Genomic DNA, 14,754 nt, shown 5'->3' on the forward strand with positions numbered 1-14,754 from the left:
TATATCAAGATATCATCAATAAACACAATCACAAATTCATCCAAGAATGGTTTGAATACCCGGTTCATAAGATCCATAAAGGCTGCTGGGGCATTTGTAAGCCCAAAAGACATGACAAGGAATTCAAAATGGCCATACCTCGTCCTAAATGCTGTTTTTGGGATATCAATATCCTTGACTCGTAGCTGATGATAACCGGATCGCAAGTCGATCTTCGAAAAGCATTTGGCACTTTGTAACTGGTCGAACAAGTCATCAATCCGTGGAAGAGGATACTTATTCTTGATAGTGACTTTATTTAGTTGCCTGTAGTCAATACACATCCGCAAGGAGCCATCATTCTTTCGAACAAAGAGCACCGGAGCACCCCATGGGGATGTACTTGGCCTAATAAAGCCTTTATCGAGCAAGTCCTTTATTTTTTCCTTCAATTTCCTTAGCTCTGCAGGAGCCATTCTATAGGGAGGAATGGATATATGTTGCGTATCAGGAAGCAAATCTATAGCGAAATCGATTTCCCTTTCGGGGGGAATTCACAATAGGAACCGATTGAAGAGTCGCTGGCTCCTTATCTATACCCCTGACATGGACCAGATGGTATATACAACCTTTAGCAATAACTTCCGAGCCCTAAGGTATGGAATAGACTTACCTTTGGGCGTGGCTACATTACCTTTCCATTCAAGGACAAGCTCACCCAGAAAATGAAATCGGACCAACTTTGCACGACAAACAATATTAGCATAACAAGATGCCAACCAATCCATACCCATAATGACATCGAAGTCTAGCATAACCAATTCCACTAAATCAGCAGAAGTTGGACGGTCATTAATTAACACTGTACAACCTCTATAGACATGATTAGCAACAATAGAGTCGTCAACTGGCGTAGACACCTCAACTGGCTGTGGCAACAACTCAGATCTCATGTCAAGCTTACCAGCAATAAATGGAGTAATATATGAAAATGTAGAGTCGGGATCTATCAATGCATAAATGGCATGAAAATGTATTGTCAATATACCTGTGACAACATTTGGGGATACCTCTGAATCCTGTCGGCCTGTGAGTGCATAAAAGCGGTTCTGGCCACCACTAGAACCTGAGGTGTCTCCTCCACCTCTCCCCTACCACGTCCCTGAGTAGACTTTGGACCTGGTCGGGGAGCACGGACTGAGGGCGATGAGGCTGTTGTGGATCCTGAAGGCTGAGCTGGTGCACCTCTGCCTAACCCCGGGAACCGGCTAATAAAATGTCATGTCTACCCACAATGATAACATGCACTCGAACCCTGTCTACACTACCCGGTGTGTAGCTTACCGCACTGAGTACATGGAGGAATAGGCTGTCTTATTTGTGCGAAACGCTCCTATCGACGGATCTCAGGCTGGCATGAGCACTGCCCTGGTCCTAACTGAATATAACGATCAAATCGATGGCCCTGCATCTGTGGTGGGGAACTACCTGCTGATCGAGGTGGATATCGATGGAGTAAGGGCTTGAAATCACCCTGTGGCTCCCTATAAGACCCCATAGTACGAGCCCTCTTACTCTGTTCCCTATCCTTGCGAGTATCACGAATCTGATGGGAAAGGTCCTCTGTAGTCTGAGCGAAAGCTTGTATGCGGGAAATATCTACATCATCCGATAGGGATGCTACCCTACAGTCTCTAATCAGATGATCCCCCAAACCATCCATATAATGATGAACTCTAGCCCTTATGGTACGTACAATATCTGGTGCATACCTCGCCAAAGAATTAAACTTATGGCTATAATCCCTCACACTCATATCCCCCTGCTTCAGGCTAAAAAACTGGTCAAGACGGGCCTCCTGAACCTCCCGTGGCAAATAATGGGCTAAAAAAGCCTCAGAGAAGTCCTCCAACTCTGCTGGCGGAGCATCAGGTCCTCTAGATCTCTCCCATCCCTCATACCATAGGATGACTATATCACGTAGTCGAAAAGAAGCCAACTCCACAGCCTCGGTGACGGAGGCATGCATCACCCTCAATACTCTATACATTTGGTCTATAAAGTCCTGGGGATCTTCAGTGGAACTGGATCCTGTAAATAATGGAGGGGACAAGTAAAGAAACTCTCGTACCGTCGAGCTTCCTATCCGATCTTAATGAGCATCTGCTCCCGACTCTAGCTGTCGCTCATGAATAGAAACCATCCTAGTCATCAATTGAACTGCCTCCCTTATCCTCTGCTCCCCAATCTCTGATGGCGGAACAACAGGTGCTAGAGGTCCTGTGTCTCTAGCTGCCTCAGGTACTAATATAACTGGTGAGGCTGAGGCTACTGCATCTCCCTAGGCTCCAACAAGTGCTGGGGAAGCTGAGACTAGGGGTACTGGAGACTCACTGTATGCCTCTAAGGGAAATCTATCCCTCTGACCTGCTGGGGAACGACTGGTACCTTCCCCCGGATTCATACCTATCTCTCACTATGCCATCTCCTGAGCATAGGTAGCATGTAAGATAAGAAACACAAAGCACGATTTAGATTTCATATGTTCTTATAACTTCGCTCTATAGCACAATCTATTAATTGAAAGAAAAATAACCATTCCTAAATGCCTCATAGCCTCCTGATTAGAAGTGTGGTGCACAACACACCCATAAGCAAGACTCTACTAGACACGACTTGTGGACTCCCTGGGACACGACCTGCTCTGATACCAAGTTTGTCACGCCCCAAACTAGGGGAGGCACGACTGACACTCGATACTGTATTCGATCGAGTTAGCCACTAAACTTACTAGCTAACTAAACTAGGGCCCAACAGATCGAGCAGCACAACATCTGAAATACTAAGTCTGGACCGTTAAAGTCATGACCTGAATAACAATAAGCCATATAAACAAAAGTAGACGAGCCAAAATAATAAAGTACTAGTTGGCCGACAAGGCCGCGATTGGAGACATACATGCTTACACACATATATATACATGCCAAGCCTATGGGTTGGGTACTGAAAGCTGCAAAAAGAAAGAATATTGTGTCCACAATAGCCTCTAAGAGTGTCATAAGCACTGTCGGAACAAGGCCCCGACTATACCCAAACTGTACACAAAAGTAACCATCCTATGAAAGCTCCAGGAAGAGGTGGAGCTTACCAACTCATACCTGAACCCCGAAATCCTATCGGAGGGGTCGATCAGAGTCCCTACCTGGACCTGCACACACGAAACAAAAATGCAGTGTCCCCAGGCAACGGGACATCAGTACGAATAAAAATGTATTGGTATGTAAGGCAGAAAGTAGAATCATACATAGCTGATGTAAAAAAAATAGTGAACCCACCTGATACTGAAACTCTTATAGCCTCCATGACCGACATCTGACCTCATAGTAATCAATTATGCATGGTATGCTCGTGTAAGTGTATGTCGTGAATACATATATATTGATGCAAATGCATGACATACCCAACCAAATGCTAGCAATGGCGGTCTCTCTCGGTAGCTAACCGGTATCATATTGCCAACCTATGGCCATCTGTACAATATATATAGTTTTTCAGGCAAATAGGCCCCTTACCTCCGATTATAGCTTGAAGTTCATGCATAATATGCCATGTATGATATGAACTTTGAATGCACATAATAGGCCATAACAAGAACTTAGCCAATCTTGGCTCAAAGGTACTCTTATCCTCATAATCTCATAATCACCTTCGTATCCCAAACAATTGTCTCGTGGAACCTCATATGTTTTCTTTGAATAAATAAGCTTGAAAACTTAACTCGACTTTTAGAAAGATAACTTAACTCTAAAAATGTTCATAAAAAGCTTAAGGTGCTTCACTTAGTCCTTATTCCTGATTTCTTGATAATTAGTAAAGGAAAGTATATCAAAAATCAAGTGTTTTGATAGTTTAAACGTAAAATTTATATTTGAGATTTTTGGAAATCGATGTGTCACTTTAGAGATTTTAAAATATACTTTAACAAGGAAGAAGGACTGATCGTAAATACTAAATGCCTTTATTTTGTTTATTCACACAACCCAAAGACGAATAAGAATTCAATTATATAGACATATGGATAAGAAAACCGACAAAATGACATATATAGATGTCGAATACACTAATTAACCGAACGAGTGGAATATCAACCTAATAGCATCATAAAAATACTTCAGCTACGATCCCAATGCCTTTCACAGAAGGTCTTTCTAGCAATATAATAGTAAAATATCACATTTGACGTCTTAGGAATTTCCAAGAATTCGTGCAAAAAGGAAGAACGAAGCTTAGCCTTAACATACCTTTACAACGAACGTCTGAATGCCTGTAGTTCCTTCACGAAAGTTGTTCTTTATGTCCTAAGTTTCGCAAACACTATATATATGCAGCTTATACGCACCTATAAATAGTTCATAATTGAGTTTAAATCGGCAGATTTGCCATATGGCCCTAACTTGACGAAACGTCCGTAGAACTTTGTAAAAACGATCATAAAAGAGTCCCAAGATGATTACCTTGGAAAATCAAGTATAAAGTCTGAAGAACCAGCAAGAACAACAAATTCCTATCTTCCAAAAATAGCTCCAAACACAGCTAATAGAAGGGGGAAACGATTGCAAAGCGTAGAGATTGAGTTTCTAGGCACGAGGACAAACTTTAACGGTAGAAATCGTTAAAAACGTACCTTAATCACTCAAGAACACCATGGAACCCTCTATTCAGCTCCCTCACTGTTTTGGGACAAAAATGAAATGTTTTGGGGTCTTACAAATTGGATTTGCCGACTTATACCACTTGTTTGACCCGACTCGGTTCGCAACCCGGTTTCAGCCTGGACAGTCTGGGGTAAAATAGTCATAACATTTTACTCCAATGTCCGTTTGATGTGATGTTTTTTGGGTTGCAAACTGGACCTGTAGAGATTCAATTTGATAGGTTGTGGGTCCCATAACTCATTATATATTGGGAGAAATGATCTGATACATTTGACCCAAAGTTTAGAAAAATTATTAGAGAAATTTACGATAACCTTTGCCGACCTTTATTTCGCAACTTGCTTGACTCCAAAACTTAACATGTGACCCGTGTGATATTATAATATCTCATAATACACTATTCTTAGCATATTAGACACTCTTAGTCTTATCCCACAGGTGCAAGTTAACTTAAACCTTCCAAACGCGCGGGGTGCTGCCCGAGCCATTTCTTTAACCACGAACCTTTGTTTAAGGGATTCCTTTGACCTAAAGCTTTAGTTAGTTCCTTGATATTACTACACATTTTCAGTCTTATTCTCCCAATGTGCTATACCTAATTGTATATACCTAATATAACCCCGCCACGTTACGTATATTACGTAAGAGAAGATAAAAAAACACATGGGGTCTCATAGAGGGCATCCCGGAGTAGGATTTTATGCGGTTGAGGTAAGTAACAGTTTTAACTATGGCTTTGAGGGTATAAACCCAGAGAATTTGATATCATGTGATTGTTTGGAGGTGATACCCATGCTAGGTGACAGTCGTGTGGGTGTATACCTCAAGGGATTGAGACTTTGTCCGTCCTGTGAGGCTGCGAGGCCTAATAGCTATTATCTGTGGTTATGTGTTTACTTATTATTGAACTTTTCTGCCTTCATGTTAGAGATCATGCTTAGACTTTATTCATGCTCATATTATTTGTATTCAGTCATAAAAGTATTGTACATATTTACCTCAATCTCTATTATTTGCTAATATGCTATGATACTTGATGCGGGCTGTGTTTCCTTATTTGTTGATGATAGTGAGGCTAGTGAGGTACATGATTGAGTAAGGCCGATGGCCTGGTTGTAAGGATATTAATACCATAGCGTGTGAGTTATCTGCGTAGCACATGAGTTGACCGTGCGGGTCCAGGTATTGATACCATAGCGCGTGAGTTGTCCGCGTAGCACGTGAGTTGACCGTGCGAATCTAAGTATTGATATTATGGCACGTGAGTTGTCCGTGCAGCACATGAGTTGTCCGTTCTTAGCGCTTGGGCTTTGGGAGCCCCTCCGGAGTCTGTACATACCCCTAGTAAGCACAGAGTGTTGAGTGTGTTGAGTGTTGAGTATGTTGAGTGTGAGTGATGAGTGATGGAGTGACACTAATGTGAGGTTGTATTTATTTGTGCTGTTGCTGAATTTATCTGTTAAATTTCTTTGTGTCATTTACTGAGTTATGGAATTTACCTGTTTATTCCTGTTATTTTTAAAATTGTGAAAAATAAATTGGACTGTTTTACTTAGCTCGTCACTACTGCTCAGTTCCTTAATTATTTATGTTACTACTGAGTTGGTTGGACTCAAACTACACCCTGCACTTTATGTGCAAATCCAGGTGAGTTAAAGCGCGACGATCGTTGAGTTCAGGCCGGCTATCTTTGGAGACTGCAAGGTAGCTGCTAGTGTCTGCAGGACCTTGTTACTCCTCTTGTCATTTCTTCTTTTGGATAGTTAGACAGTTTATATATCTTAGTTTATAATTTTAGACGCGCATGACTTAGTGACACCCCGATGTTTGGGACTCGTTTCCGTATTTTTCTATATTATATTAAGAGTTGATTTAGTTTATGAAAAATTTAAATATTAAAATATTTTATTAATTTCTTATAATTGGTTTAGCAGTAATATTTTGGGAAGTAGGCTTGTCTTGTAGCACGATAGGCGCCATTACAATCATGGTTAGATTTTGGGTCGTGACAAGTAGGTATCAGAGCCTAGGTTACATAGTCTCACAAGTCATGAGCGGGTTTAGTAGAGTCTTGCGGATCGGTACGGAGACGTTTGTACTTATCTTTGAGAGGCTGCAGAACCTTTAGGAAAACTTCACCTTCTTGAATTCTTATCGTGCTGTATATATTCAGCTTGAAGTGTAACTCTTTGAATTCCTTCCACGCATTCATATGCGCACATGAGCGCTCAGTATCATTTGTGCATCGATGGATTGTGATCTTCTGGATGAGGTGTGAGATATGATTTATGTATGTTGATATTGGGCTAGTCTGAAGGACTTGAGGCCAGATTTTGACCGTAGCTTGATCACTAAGGTGTTGATTGTGTGAGCGCGTGCGTGTAGACTTATATGTTCGGTAATGTCCCTATTATTGAAAATAGTGGCTGGATGGATACATGATGAGTATGATGTGACCGCGAGAGGAGTTCATATGATTTGAATGTGATGAGAAGGTATTGCTGAAGGTTTTACCTATTTGAGACTACAAGTATGTTTTTAGACTCATTCGAGGACGAACGTTTGTTTAAGAAGGGGATGATGTAACGACTCGACCTGTCTTTTTGATAGTTATAGCCCCATTTTCCCCATCTATGCTTCTTTATGTATTTTTCAGCTGTGTTGAGTTGTATCGAGTTGGTAGGTTTGGGTTCGGAGTAGTTTTGGAGTGAAATGAACACTTAGTATCTTAGTTAGAAAGCTAAGTTAGAAAAGTCAATCGGAAGTTGACTTATGAGTAAACAAATTTGGATTTGGATTTTTATGATTCGATTAGCTTCGTTGGGTGATTTTAGACTTACAAGTGTTTCTGGAATATAATTTGGATGTCCGTTGTAGAATTAGGCTTGAATTGGCGAAAGTTGAAAATTTAGAAATTCTTAGGCTTGAATTCGAGGTCGATTTGGTGTTTTGGTGTTGTTTTGGGTATTCTGGAGGTTCTACTAAGTTTGGGAAGTGATATATGACTTTTTAGAGTTATTGGTTGAGGTTCCGAGGGCCTCGGGTGAGTTTTGGAGAGGTTTGGGTTGTGTTGCGCTCGTTTTTCTTATGTTTCGACGTCGTTTCTTCAAGCATAAATGATATCATATTGAATAAATGAGCTCTGATTTCTTTTTTGATTAAAGCATTAGATCTGTATCGTAATTATGGACCTTTAGCAAAAAGAATTATCGAATTTGGACATCGTATGAGGATTTTATGGTCATTTTACTACGAAATAGGTTGCTAGATTTTTCAGAGTAATTATGAAATTGTCACTGATGACGTATTTAAAAATCTGCATTATTTGCAAATATTGAAACCAACATATCTCATTTATTATAAGGTCAAATTGAGTGATTCAAAAGCCTAACTTAACTAGAATTTCACAAGGAATCTATTGGAGGTATAAAAACGAGTTTTGGGATCATTTGACATGAGAAATGAGGCAGAATAGCTGGTAGAAATATATATATAAATAAGGGTGTGTTCATTCGGTCATATTTTGAGTTAGAGAGCTTGGATTTGGGTGATTTTGGAGGCAATTTTCATCATACGGATTGGGGTAAGTGTTCTCTACTCGATTTTAGTTATATTTCATTAATCCATCTTCGTTTTTGAGATTTGATTGATGATTTCAAAGTGAAATTGAGGGAGTTAGAGTTTGAGTTTTGGAGAGTTTTAACTGAGGATTTGAGGGATCAAACGGAGTCCGATTTTAATAAATTTTATATGTGTAGACTAGTGAGAAGACGAGGATTTTGATTCTGCCATTGTTGACTGATTCCGAGATGTGGGCCCGGGGCCCGGGTTTTGGCCGATTTCGGATTTTTGGCATATTTTGTAGTTTTTACTGTGGAATTCGATTTAGCATATGGTGATGGTATTAATCTGATTATGGTTAGATTCAAAGCTTTTGGAGACCGACTCTAGAGACGAGGGCATTCCGGAGTAGGATTTTATACGGTTGAGGTAAGTAATAGTTTTAACTCTGGCTTTGAGGGTATAAACCCAGAGAATTTGATATCATGTGATTGTTTGGAGGAGATACTCACGCTAGGTAACGGGCGTGTGGGTGTATATCTTAAGGGATTGAGACTTGGTCCGTCCCGTGAGGCTGCGAGGCCTAACAACTATTATCTGTGGTTGTGTGTTTACTTATTGTTGAACTTGTCTGCCTTCATGTTAGATCATGCTTAGGCTTTATTCATGCTCACATTATTTGTACTCAGTCATAAAAATTATTGTACATATTTACCTCAGTCTTTATTATTTGCTAATATGTTGTGATACTTGATGTGGGCTGTGTTTCCTTATTTGTTGATGATGGTGAGGCTAGTGAGGTACATGATTGAGTAAGGCCGAGGGCCTGGTTGTGAGGATATTAATACCATAGCGCGTGAGTTGTCCGCGTAGCACGTGAGTTGACCATGCGGATCCAGGTATTGATATTATGGCACGTGAGTTGTCCGTGCAGCACGTGAGTTGGCCGTGCTTAGCGCTTGGGCTTTGGGAGCCCCTCCGGAGTCTGTACACACCCCTAGTGAGCGTAGAGTATTGAGTGTGTTGAGTATTGAGTGTTTTGAGTGTGTTGAGTGCGAGTGCTCAGTGATGGAGTGACACTGCTGTGAGATTATATTTATTTGTGTTGTTGCTGCATTCATCTGTTAAATTTCTTTGTGGCATTTACTGAGTTATGGAATTTGCCTGTTTATTTCTATTTATTTTTTAAATTGTGAAAATAAATAATTGGACCGTTTTACTTAGCTCGTCACTACTGCTTAGTTCCTTAATTATTTCTGTTACTACTGAGTTGGTTGTACTCATACTACACCCTGCACTTTATGTGCATATCCAGGTGAGTTAGAGCGCGACGATCGTTGAGTTCAGGCCGGCTATCTTTGGAGACTGCAAGGTAGCTGCTAGTGTCCGCAGGACCTTGTTACTCCTCTTGTCAGTTCTTCTTTTGGATAGTTAGACAGTTTATATATCTTAGTTTATAGTTTTAGACGCTCATGACTTAGTGGCACCCCGATGTTTGGGACTTATTTTGGTATTTTTCTATATTATATTTAGAGTTGATTTAGTTTATGAAAAATTTAAATGTTAAAATATTTTATTAATTTCTTATAATCGATTTAGTAGTAATATTTTGGGAAGTAGGCTTGCCTTGTAACACGATAGGTGCCATCACGACCATGGTTAGATTTTGGGTTGTGACAAGTTGGTATCATAGCCTAGGTTACATTGTCTCACAAATCATGAGCGGGTTTAGTAGAGTCTTGCGGATCGGTACGGAGACGTCTGTACTTATCTTTGAGAGGCTGCAGAACATTTATGAAAACTTCACCTTCTTGAATTCTTATCGTGATGTATTGATTCAGCTTGAAGTGTAACTCTTTGAATTCCTTCCACGCATTCATATGGCACATGAGAGCTCAGTATCATTTGTGCATCGAGAGATTGTGATTTTCTGGATGGGGTATGAGATATGATTTCTGTGTGTTGATTTTGGGCCAATCTGGAGGACTTAAGGTCGGGTTTTGACTGTAGCTTGATCACTAAGGTGTTAATTATGTGAGCGCGTGCTTGTAGACTTATATGTTCGGTAGTGTCCCTATTAGTGAAAATAGCGGCTGGATGGATACGTGATGAGTATGATGTGACCGCGAGATGAGTTCATATGATTTGAATGTGACGAGAAGGTATTGCTGAAGGTTTCACCTATTTGAGACTCCAGGTATGTTTTTAGACTCATTCGAGGACGAACGTTTGTTTAAGAGGGGGAGGATGTAACGACCCGACCTGTCTTTTTGAGAGTTATAGCCCCATTTTCCCCATCTATACTTCTTTATGTATTATTCAGCTATGTTGAGTTGTATCGAGTTGGTAGATTTGGGTTCGGAGTAGTTTTGGAGTGAAATGAACACTTAGTATCTTAGTTAGAAAGCTAAGTTAGAAAAGTCAATCAGAAGTTGACTTATGAGTAAACAAATTCGGATTTGGATTTTTATGATTCGATTAGTTTCGTTGGGTGATTTAGACTTATGAGTGTTTCTGGAATATAATTTGGAAGTCCGTGGTAGAATTAGGCTTGAATTGGCGAAAGTTGAAAGTTTAGAAGTTCTTAGGCTTGAATTCGAGGTTGATTTGGTGTTTTGGTGTTGTTTTGGGTGTTCTGGAGGTTCGACTAAGTTTGGGAAGTGATATATGACTTGCTGGAATTATTGGTTGAGTTCCCGAGGGCCTCGGGTGAGTTTCGGAGAGGTTTAGATTGTGTTGCGCTCGTTTTTCTTATGTTTCGACGTCGTTTCTTCAAGCATAAATGATATCATATTAAATAAATGAGCTCTCATTTCTTTTTTGATTGAAGCATTAGATCCGTATGTAATTACGGACCCGTAGAAAAAAAAATCATCGAATTTGGACATCGTATGATTATTTTATGGTCATTTTACTACGAAATAGGTTGCCAGATTTTTCAGAGTAATTACGAAATTGTCACTGACGGCGTATTTAAAAATCTGCACTTTTTGCAAATATTAAAACCAACATATCTCATTCATTATAAGGTCAAATTGAGTGATTCAAAAGCCTAACTTGACTAGAATTTCACAAGGAATCCATTAGAGGTATAAAAAATGAGTTTTGGGATCATTTGGCTCGAGAAACGAGGCAGAATAGCTGGTAAAAATATATATAAAATAAGTATTTATTCATTCGGTTATATTTTGAGTCAGAGAGCTCGGATTTGGGTGATTGTGAAGGCAATTTTCACCATACGGGTTAGGGTAAGTGTTATTTACTCTATTTTAGTTATATTTCATTAATCCATTTTCGTATTTGAGATTTGATTGATGATTTCAAAGTGAAATTGAGGGAGTTAGAGTTTGAGTTTTGGAGAGTTTTAAGTGAGGATTTGAGGGACCAAACGAAATCTGATTTTAATAAATTTTATATGGTTAGACTCGTAAGAGGATGAGGGTTTTGATTCTGTCGTTGTTGACTGATTCCGAGACGTGGTCCCGGGGGCTGGGTTTTGACCGATTTCGAATTTTTTGCTTATTTTGTAGTTTTTATCGTGGAATTCGATTCTTTAGCACATGATGATGGTATTAATCTGATTATGGTTAGATTCGAAGCTTTTGATGACCGACTCTAGAGACGAGGGCATCCCGGAGTAGGATTTTATGCGGTTGAAGTAAGTAACAGTTTTAACTATGGCTTTGAGGGTATAAACCTAGAGAATTTGATATCATGTGATTGTTTGGAAGTGACACCCACGCTAGGTGACAGACGTGTAGGTATATACCTCGAGGGATTGAGACTTGGTCCGTCCCGTGAGGCTGCGCGGCCTAATAGCTATTATTTGTGGTTATGTGTTTACTTATTGTTGAACTCGTCTGCCTTCATGTTAGAGATCATGCTTAGGCTTTATTCATTCTCACATTATTTGTACTCAGTCATAAAAATTATTGTACATATTTACCTCAGTTTTTATTATTTGCTAATATGCTATGATACTTGATGTGGGTTGTGTTTCCTTATTTGTTGATGATGGTGAGGCTAGTGAGGTACATGATTGAGTAAGGCCGAGGGTCTGGTTGTGAGGATATTAATACCATAGCGCATGAGTTGTCCGCGTAGTACTTGAGTTGACCGTGCGAGTTCAGGTATTAATACCATAACACGTGAGTTGTCCGCATAGCACGGGAGTTGACCGTGCGAATCCAGGTATTGATATTATGGCACATGATTTGTCTGTGCAACACGTGAGTTGTCCGTGCTTAGAGATTGGGCTTTGAGAGCCCCTCCGGAGTCTGTACACATTCCTAGTGAGCGTAGAGTGTTGAGTGTGTTGAGTGTTGAGTGTGATTGATGAATGATGGAGTGACACTACTGTGAGGTTGTATTTATTTGTGTTGTTGCTGCATTTATTTGTTAAATTTCTTTGTGGCATTTGCTGAGTTATAGAATTTACCTGTTTATTCCTGTTATTTTTAAAATTGTAAAAATAAATAGGACTTAGCTCGTCACTACTGCTCAGTTCCTCAGTTATTTTTGTTACTACTAAGTTGGTTGTATTTATATTACACCTTGCACTTTATGTGCAGATCCAGGTAAGTTAGAGCGCGACGATCGTTGAGTTCAGGCCGGCTATCTTTGGAGACTGCAAGGTAGCTGCTAGGGCCCGTAGGACCTTGTTACTCCTATTATCATTTCTTCTTTTGGATAGTTAGACAGTTTATATATCTTAGTTTATAGTTTTAGATGCTCATGACTTAGTGATACCCCGATGTTTGGAACTCGTTTCCGTATTTTTCTATATTATATTTAGAGTTGACTTAGTTTATGAAAAATTTAAATGTTAAAATATTTTATTAAGTTCTTATAATCGGTTTAGTAGTAATATTTTGGGAAGTAGGCTTGCCTTGTAACACGATAGGCGCCATCACGACCATGGTTAGATTTTGGGTCGTGACACCTGACAAAAATTCTCTTCTTTTTGTGAAAAATATTGCCAAAGGTGTTTTTGTTCCATTTGATTGCATTTTCTTTAAACCTTATGGTGGAGGGGATTGAGGTGGATTGGAGTGGGAAGGAAGAGTCTTTATATTCTAAATACAAATTTTATACGACGATTCATATAATATACAACTAGTTTCCAACATTCATACAACACTCAAACAACGAAAAATACAACTACAACACAATACAATTTAAATATAATTTTTATACAACTACAATGCAACTTTAATACAAACTTTGTATGTATATTGCATATCATGTGTTTTTCATCTTCTTTGAGTTTCAATCTGAAAATTCAGCCAAAATCAACTCTAATCTTTATCAAATACCCTCAAAATTAAGATATAAACTCTAAAAAATATTTTCAATCATTTGCAATAACACCCAATCTAAACAAATAATTATTTTTTAAAATTTAAAATTGCGACTTCTTAAGAAGGAAAAATTCAGGAACTGTTGTTTCTCTGGAGGGAAGTGTGGTTAGTGAGTTAGAAAGTGGAGATTCAATTTCTTCAATCGAACATCTCTAATTAGCACTAAAAGCTGAGAGCAAGGCTTTAAATTCTTTGGACATAGAGTTGAAAGAAGAGCAACGTGCTCAGGGGCGGCCCGACGAATTTTGTGGCCTAAAATCAAACTTTATGAGGGGCCTTAACTTTTTATTTTTTTTTTTAATTTTTTATTTGAAGTCTATTTTTTTTAGCTTTTCTTAGATACAAAGTTATTAATATTTTTTTTATAATCAATAACTCCTAATAAGTATTTTTCAATTGACAATATCGCTAATCCATTTAACTTTTCTTGTGATATTGTTGTTCTTAGGTAAGATTTTATTGATTTTAATTTTGAAAACTTCTTTCCGCTGAAGCAACAGTAATATGAGTTATGAATATTATTCCATAAGTAATTTAGACATTTGGAAAAGAATTAGATCTTTTTATCTGATTATGTGTATCAATTAAACAGTTATTTTCTAATTATACTATTTTTCTTAATAATTTTAATTTAGAAAATAAATCTAGACCATCAATATCGAATTGATTATTATGCTTTAAGGAACATTTAAGATTAAGGCAATATATTTTTCAAATTTTCAAAATCTAGTGATGTTAGTTTTTACAGCCAAATAGAAAACGAAAAATATTTTCATATATTTCGAATTGTTCAAATCTATTTTGAAATAAAAAAATAGCCTTGTTTGTTATGTATAAAAGTAATCAACTCTAAAGGACTCATCGAAAGATTTTGAGATTTCATTATCAACATGTGCATCAAATTGTTACTTCATATGTATCACATGTTTCTTATGAAATTCAGGTTCGATATTCATTTCAAGTGCAATTTTCTTGGTAGAAATCATAGCAGTTGCAAATCCTTCTTCTCTATATTTGTTAAAGAAAGAAATCAAATTTTTTTACTTTACAAAACTATTTTTTAAACTTATACATAGTCTATTAAGTGTAATAAAAAAATAAGGCCTCCACAAATATGGAGCCTAAAACAGTTGCTTTAC

At 38.5% G+C, this 14,754-nt stretch overlaps 1 protein-coding gene across 1 annotated transcript; it reads right to left on the reverse strand.

Moving 5' to 3' along the window:
- Positions 1–572: 572 nt before the first annotated feature.
- Positions 573–2,029, reverse strand: LOC138875186 (uncharacterized). The gene is made up of 3 exons (XM_070154012.1): positions 1,468–2,029; positions 674–985; positions 573–580 (listed from the first exon to the last, which is right to left on the reverse strand). The coding sequence occupies exons 1-3, from the start codon at positions 2,027–2,029 to the stop codon at positions 573–575; spliced, it is 882 nt and encodes a 293-aa protein (XP_070010113.1).
- Between the last annotated feature and the right edge of the window lie 12,725 nt (positions 2,030–14,754).

Source organism: Nicotiana sylvestris, chromosome 1 (assembly GCF_000393655.2).
Source record: "Nicotiana sylvestris chromosome 1, ASM39365v2, whole genome shotgun sequence".
NCBI lineage: Eukaryota > Viridiplantae > Streptophyta > Magnoliopsida > Solanales > Solanaceae > Nicotiana > Nicotiana sylvestris.

Coding starts and splice junctions, on each gene's coding strand:
- LOC138875186 (XM_070154012.1), bottom strand. CDS start 2,029: ATGTATAGAGTATTGAGGGTGATGCATGCCTCCGTCACCGAGGCTGTG. Junction 986..1,467: donor ATATCCACCTCGATCAGCAG/GTAGTTCCCCAC, acceptor ATGCATTGATAG/ATCCCGACTCTACATTTTCA.